Genomic DNA, 8,166 nt, shown 5'->3' on the forward strand with positions numbered 1-8,166 from the left:
TTTTACAAATTCAACATTTTATTGCACTACAGGCTGTTTCATGAGGTACTTCTAGCACCTGATGATTGCCATGAATACATACGATAAAACTGAAACTATCTGCCCTTAAATGTGTTTGTCATCTCAAATTAACACGAGCACTCCCTCGTTAGTTGCCATGTCTACATCATCAAAAATACAGTAGTGCAATATTTTACGAATGCCCGCATAGGAACCTTGGCCCTCGCAGAGGTCTGGTTAATATTTCGCATGCCGGATCAAAATCTTTGGCAGGCCGGATTTTGCCCGTGGGCCGGGGGTTGAATATAGAGGTTTTAGACTTTCGTGGGCTATCCTTGGTGTTTACACCGAATATATCCAATAGAGTGTTTTGCGGTGTACAGTTTTTTCCTCTAAAATGAGTTTTTATGCACCTTTATGAAGACCATGTTAAAGAATATGTATATGGGTTAGATATTAAACACATACCAAAAAAAAAAAATCAGAATATGTTGAATTTGCATAGTTGTGTAATTTGATCCTGAAAATTACTTACATAACACAACTAAATCATTCCACTATGTTCTTTCACTATTATCTGAAGTGTACCAAAGAGGTGGTCAGTCAGTTGTCTGTAATGCTTTTGTGTCAATTCTGTATATATGTTGATTTTCCTTATTTTTTACTTCACTTTCAGATTTAAAAAATGCATACAAGGGTTGGTTTGTGACAACAAAAAAGGGTGATCGAATTAGGACAATTTTCATGAACAATACTAACTCCCAAGATAAAACCCCTATTGTGCTTGTTCATGGGATGGGTGGTGGAATAGGATTGTGGGTACAGAATCTTGACGCCCTCTCGAATGTGCGCCCTGTGTACGCATTTGATCTGCTAGGCTTTGGTCGTAGCACTCGCAGGAAATTCCCAGCTTATCCTGATGATGCTGAGAGGGAGTTTATAGACTCGATAGAGGAATGGCGAGAAGAAGTCGGTTTGGACAAGATGATACTGATTGGTCATAGCCTTGGTGGATTTCTCTCATATGCATACGGTATTCAGTATCCTGAGCGTGTCAAGCATATGGTGCTTGTTGATCCATGGGGTTTCCCAGAGAGGGATGAACAGTTCGAGCAGACACGCAATTTCCCGTTGTGGCTGCGAGTAGTACGTACTATAATGTTGACGTTCAATCCTCTATCGGGACTACGTGCTGCTGGCCCATTAGGTGAGAATTTCAGTCATAAATCAAACATGATACATACTGTTGGTTGAAAAAAAAATATATTAAAATAATAATTTATATTGTATTTCATCTAGGTCAATATTCTGCAAAGTATGACATTTTCCAATTTCTTATATTCAAATTTAAATACGAATTTCCAAAATTTTTATTGTCCAAATTAAACAATAGAAATACATAGACTAAAATAAGAAACATTTCTTTTTGAACACTACAAAAAATGAATTTTATTAATAAATGACTACGTATTAATCTGAAATAAAGTACCGTTATGTAAATAGAACTTACTGTAATTGTATTAAATTTCAGTATATTAAATACAGTATTATGGATTAAGTTTATATTAGAGAAATTAAAAATTTAGATACCTAATTTGAAAATATATTCAGTGAGAAGCCTACTAAAGTCCAACCTGCTCATACTTAAATTAGTGGGTAGGAAGTGGTCAAATACCTGAAACAGCAGTTCTCTAATATCTCAAATGTATTAAAGAGTGTGCATTCTAAATATCATTTAAAATTTCACTTTTTGAGTAGGCTAGGCCTATCTGTTTATTTAATGTCCTGAAAAGGTTGTAGTGGGACGCAAGATGCCTATAATTTTGTTTAGGTTGTCGCATAAGATTTTAGAGAACCAATGACCTAAAATGATTATAAGCCTATGTTTGTGAATTGCTGATCATAGTTCTACGGCATGGTCATTGGATGTACGCCAGTACACCGTATGCAGCCTCTTCTGCTCAACGGTAGTACTTGTAGCCATGTAAATTCTTTAAGAGAACAACAAATTCTGCATTAAACTAATTTATACTTCTGCATGAAGAGAGATGCGGCATCAAATGCCTTTAAATTGATATTGATATTATTTATATGATGTTATGATAATACAACATCATGTAATTGTATTTTTGTTTTTAGGTCATTATCTTGTTGGTCGTCTCAGACCGGATCTTGACAGGAAATTTTCATCTGTTGACAACCAGAACACGATTAGCAAATACATTTACCACTGCAATGTGCAACGTCCAACGTGAGTATTACAGACTGTTATAAATATTGTACAAATTTCGAATTTTGAAGTTTCTTATGGAAATACATTTTTGATAATAGTCACAACTGTTCAACATGCTGGGTGCATCCCACATTTTGTAGTCATACTGTGTATACTGTAATTTTTTGACAATAAATTTTAGTTTAATGATTATATACTTTACAATATATTACATTTATTTTAAAGTAAACTGCTGGCTGGATAATCCAATTATTACAATTTATTAATAACTTTTAATAGGCCAAAAAAATAAATTATTTGTTTGCCCTTCTTTTCTATAAATGATAGGCGTGTGCGGGTGAAAAAGTTTTTTTTTAAATTTATTTATTTAAAAAAAAATACTCAGATGGAATAAAAATAACCCACAGAGGCCTAGAATGGCAATATCTTGCATCAGATGTCAACAACTTTAGACTAATTTGTAGGGCATCTGGCAAAAAATAAAGATAAATTCACTCACTGTTTTTTTAATTTGTGAGAAAAAAAGCTAAAAAAAAAACTTTTTTTAAGTGTTTTTTTGTTTTTTCGCCCCTATACTTTTTAGTGAGTTAGGGGCGGACAAAAGAAACAATTTTTTTTTTGGCCTTATCTACAAGTACTGTAGTTTTTCTATCTATTTAGCTGTTGCATTCCACTTCATTATATAAAATTATTTTGCCAGCTGGCACCCCTTCACTTAATTTATGAGCCCTATCACTTATATCCCATCAGCTCCCTCATTTTAATACTCTGGCACTGTATTTTCTGTCTGCCTCTTTTCTGACCTTATCTCTTTGCACGTATTTATAGTTAAATACATTCTAGTTCCATATGATATCAATAATATTCTTCTATCGCTGTAACGATTGGAGATCAATGAGACTTTTTTTTCATCTATCATGTCAACAGTTCTTATCTATCTGAATTAGTACTTGGTAAGACTACAAAACCTCACCTTATATATTTTCTATTCCTATTTTGCTAGTGGTGAGGAAGGTTTTAAGTCTTTGCAGGTTTTTCTTGCATGGGCTCACAACCCAATGATAAATCGAATTGCAGATCTCGATAAACAAGTGCCATTAACTGTACTCTATGGATCAAAATCATGGATGGACTCCAAGATGGCATATAGCATTAAGTACATACGCAAGGACTCACAAGTTAATATAAAGGTAGGTTTGTCAGAAAATTTAGTTTCCAAATCAATCTGGTACTGGCACTGGTACAAATAGCCATCTTTCTCAAGACATTTGGCAGACATTGACTTGACGTCATTAGTAGGATACTGCTTTTAAAACTATATAATTTGAGGTGAACCAACAGCAACCTTGTCATTATTAGTGGCGTAACAATGGGGGAGGGGACGGTGCACTGTGGCTTTTTGAAACTTGGGGCCCTGCCTTTTTTGGGTCCCGGTCGTCAATTCTATCGTGCGATTTTAGTTGTGCTTGTCTTTTAATCATGTTTGCATTGTTATTCTAAATATCTTTACCAACGAATAAATTATATAATATTAGTGGCTGATCCGGTATTTGAAATAAAGGTGCCAGGGAGGGACTTTCACAGTTGGAGTCTCTTTAAATTTGGTTATTAATTTTTGGGTAATTTTTTTTTCAAGTTCCAGATGAAGGTTTGTGTTTTATTGGTATTGATATTGAGGCCAAATTCTGAACATATGTCATTAAGGATGTTCATTATAGTCTGCAGACTTTCTTTCTTCCAACTGCCATATCATCTGCATATCCATCATCTGGGTCATTGTAGATTCCGTTTATGGATGCATTTGATCACATTTTTCTGTTTGTAGCTTCAATGGATATTCTATATCTACTGCAATTATGAGGCCTTTAATAACAGCTTTGTTGCAGCCAGAATCAAAACTCTTATAACATAATTTCCATTTAAATGGTGCCATGCCAGCAGTCACTGTTTTGAGCACCATTCAAAAACCGATGTATATAGGTTTGTCTTGAGTAGCGACTTAATTTGGTGAAGTGAATTGAACAATGTTTGAAGAGCCTTTGGTCTGACAGTGGTAAAAGCCTGATTTTCTCAGCTATGTTTGCCTCTTAGGATGTCAAGTAGTGCTTGTTGGCTACATCTTATTTCTCGACTTTTACGGTATTAAAAGCTATCAATTAATTAAGGTTTTTTTTTTCTGTATATATTAATATGTATTATTTCTTTAAACCTGACCTCTTAAATTTAATAAATCATTTCATCATATACTCAATATTTTTCTTTCAGATAGTACAAGGGGCAGGGCATCATGTGTATGCAGATAAAGCAGAGAGTTTTAATAAAATAATCCAAGATGTATGCAGAGACATAGCAGACTGAAATTACACTAATCTTTAAAATGAAATGTAGCTATACAACAAACATTATTTTTATTATAACGTGGAAACAAATTGCAGCTGTTACTCATGTAAAACTTTTGACTTAAAAATGGAGGTTTAGCTAAATTATATTGTACTGTACAAAAATAAAATTCATTAGAATTTAACATGCACATCCCACAATGCTAGGTTGGCGCTGAAAGGCAATTGTTGTATATATTTTAACTGGTTGTTTTTTGTTAAATGGGGAAGATTAATATTACTGTTTTCAATAACATCCTTGAAAGGGACCTAGTTAATTTTCTTTTTTCTAGAGTGATTATTTATATTTTATTAGTAAAAGAATCAACTTTAAAATTATTTTTTGGCAATTTTTATTATGAAGTTATACGCCATTACGATTTACCCCTTTAGCACCGTGACGTCAGTGTAATCTACTGTGACCAAAGATCGTATAGCACCCCGTGTAGTGGTACCATATGGTCTTTGGTTACAGACTGTAGCTTAAACTGTCACATTGTTTTTTTTTTCATTGATGTTTGTTTTTGTATAATAATAATGTATAAAAATAGACAATACAGAATAGTAAAAACATACATTTTAAAATTTTGTGGAGCCTATTTATGGGAGAACTGGAGACTCGTAAATCACAGAAGGCCTGTGGAAATAATATTCAACATACACAGTACTCTACAAAAAAGTGTTCTTGACATTTAGATTTATACAGTCTGTAGAGGGCAGTGTACGTGTTCTACCTCTGAATCATCATCTTGATTTTTTTCAATTCATGTACTGTACATTATAATGTAATTATTTAGGCACTGCAGTAGCATAAATCAAGTGCAATGATAAGCGTAGAATAATTTAGTTAGGATTTAATATATATTATACTGTGTGCATACATCAAAGGAACAACGTACATGTATCGTACATGTGGACAATATTAGAAAATGGGTCATTCCGGCTCAAATCAACCACCATGCGCATGTGACCCCTCTTGGATTTTCCTGAAAACAATTCTAAAAATACCTTAATATGTCAAAAGAAAGAATCCAAAATTTCAGCTTCAATTTCCAAGCAGTTTTTAAGTTATGACATTTTGAAATTTAGGTACCACGCCCCCTTTTTCATGTCGGAAATGGCTCCTTTAACTTTGTACGGTTTTACGAAGCTACATCTCCTGAAATGACGAAGATAAAAAGTTGAAAATTGCTACATATACTGAAATTTGGCCCTTCTTTCAAGAAATACCATTGAAATTTGGATAGCGTATTTTATTAGAATGTTATGTCCACCCCCCCCCCCCCCCCCAAAAAAAAAATTCCCCAAAGCATTGTGCAAAAATAGATTTTCGCTTTTTCGGAGGGCCATATCTTATCATTCTTTAAAGTAAGGAAGTCAAAATGAAACATGTGATGAATATGCTCATACTACTACATACATAACAGTTTGCAAGGTAATTAGAGCAATATGATGGGGTCCCAAACATGGTTACAGGAACATTGACCCTACGTGGATGACCACGTAGACACTTATATTAATTAATAACTCCTTCAGTGTGAACTGATTTTTAAAAATAAATTTAACTTCAACTTGGAACTTTTTATCTGCATTATTTCCAGAGATATAGCTTCGCAAAAACTGTACAAAGTTAAAGAAGCCATTTCCGGCATGAAAAAGGGGGTGTGGTACCTTAATTTTAAAAGGTCATAACTTATTAAAACCACTTGGAAATTAGAGCTGAAATTTTTGAATTCTTTCTTTTGACATATCAAGGTATTTTTAGAATTTTTAAAAGGAAAATCCAAGAGGGGTCACATGGAAACTTTTTAATTTCTGGCAGATTTGAGCCAGAGCCATTTGAAATGACCCAAATGTATGATATACAGTACCATAAACCTTTAACTGAAGCCCGATGCTTAATCTTTCAAAGCCCATTTCGAAAAGAAGCCCATGGGCTTCTAATCAAGTTTGTAGCTGGGCTTCTTTTTGAGATAGTATTTAAAGTCAGACTGACATTGATTATAATAATGTGTCAGTATCAATATTATTTTTGTACCAGCATTTTCTTAAAAAAATAATTAAGTATTTTAATTTTTTTTTTGAATATTTTTTTGTTTTTAGCTAATGAATTTTAAAATGTGTACATTTGCAGTATATATTTTATTTTATTCATTTGGCATGACGGCTCAGGAGTCGCAAAAGCGGAAAGTTCACTGTCGCCAGAAGGACGTGCGGCTCCCAATTATATATATATATATTTTTAATTCTGTTTCAATTCTGTAAGTGGCAACATACGTTGCTGTTGAATGGTGAACAAATAAAATAAAATAAAGAAAAAAATGAATTCCATAGTTGAAACATACTGCATAATAGCAATTCCAAATATTTGGTGTTCATACATATGCTCTTTAGTTTGCAAAAGTTTGCAATCTCGAAAATAAGCCCATCCAAGTATTATATCAGGGATGGTGTGGGCTCTATTACTTCGCTAAAGAGGATTTAGCTAGCAAAATAAGGTGAAATTATGTGATTTTTTTGCTAAGCACATTTCCAAGTGGGAGGCAGGGAATGCACACTGTACATAATTATGAAGCAACTGCCAGTAGCTATTTTTACTGCATAACAATGTTCACAAATTGTTTACATTTACTACTGCATTATAAAGGTGTCTTCTGTGTTGTTTGTTATGAAACTCATATCAAATACAATTGAATTATTTCAGAGTTTTACTTAGTTGTTGCAGGAAGACTGAACAATTATATATGAAATATGAAATTGAATAAATAAATACAGAGAAAACATTTTGCAAATTTAGCTTGTGTATTCGTGAGAAATTTATTTATTAATATACCCAACTCTCAAAAATCATAGAATTTGGTGCCAGTATTTTGGAGAATTAATAAACCATTTTGGCAAGAAGATATTAGCCATGTCAGCTTAGCTGGCGGTAGCCACTGTGTGTGCTAAAACTTTGGAGATCTCTTGGTCCTCGGTACAATTCCCATCGCTGCTCTCTTTGTATTTCAGTTTCAGGGCTGAAATGCAAGTTACGATAACGCACCCTGTTTGGATGAGATGTTTAAGCCATTGGTCCTGTGTACAATATGGCCCATGTGCATGTTAAAGGGCGCAGTACAAGATGTGTATAAGAGACAGGAATATTTGCTGATCATCAAAACCAGACATTTTCTGCAAATTTCGTGCAATACGTCCGTAAACAACAAAGAGAGCGACTATAGTATTACGAATGAAATTGTCACATGCAAACTTCGGCGCGAATGTTGCCGCGAAAGGATATGCAAATTTTATCCTTTTAAATTAAACGTGATGCAGACGTTGTTTCTATTTTGAAAGGTAACGATTTCCTAAGGCACGTTACAGATACCTTATTGGCGACGGGCTTTAAAGACTAATAGCAACAAAGAATAATTAATTTTAATGTGGGTAGTAATATTTTAAATTGTTAAATATTATTTAAATATTCTATTAAATATTTATAATGGATACATTTTAGATAAATAAAAGTTTAAAGTATGTGTTTTTAATGCCTCACTAGTTTATTTAGTATATAGA

General features: G+C 33.4%; 1 protein-coding gene across 2 annotated transcripts in view; it reads left to right on the forward strand.

Moving 5' to 3' along the window:
* LOC117115003 (1-acylglycerol-3-phosphate O-acyltransferase ABHD5-like) overlaps window positions 1–7,392 on the forward strand; it is a 15,202-nt gene extending 7,810 nt beyond the window's left edge. For both annotated transcript variants that reach the window (XM_033258635.1, XM_033258636.1), the window contains 4 exons: window positions 677–1,207; window positions 2,140–2,251; window positions 3,237–3,423; window positions 4,499–7,392. In XM_033258635.1, coding sequence (XP_033114526.1) covers window positions 677–1,207; window positions 2,140–2,251; window positions 3,237–3,423; window positions 4,499–4,591 — 923 coding nt within the window. In that variant the 3' untranslated portion in view covers window positions 4,592–7,392. The remainder of the gene's footprint in view (window positions 1–676; window positions 1,208–2,139; window positions 2,252–3,236; window positions 3,424–4,498) is intronic.
* Window positions 7,393–8,166: the final 774 nt, after the last annotated feature.

The sequence above is a fragment of the Anneissia japonica genome, unplaced genomic scaffold (assembly GCF_011630105.1).
Source record: "Anneissia japonica isolate Jap-2015-1 unplaced genomic scaffold, ASM1163010v1 scaffold119_len492752_cov174, whole genome shotgun sequence".
Lineage (NCBI taxonomy): Eukaryota > Metazoa > Echinodermata > Crinoidea > Comatulida > Comatulidae > Anneissia > Anneissia japonica.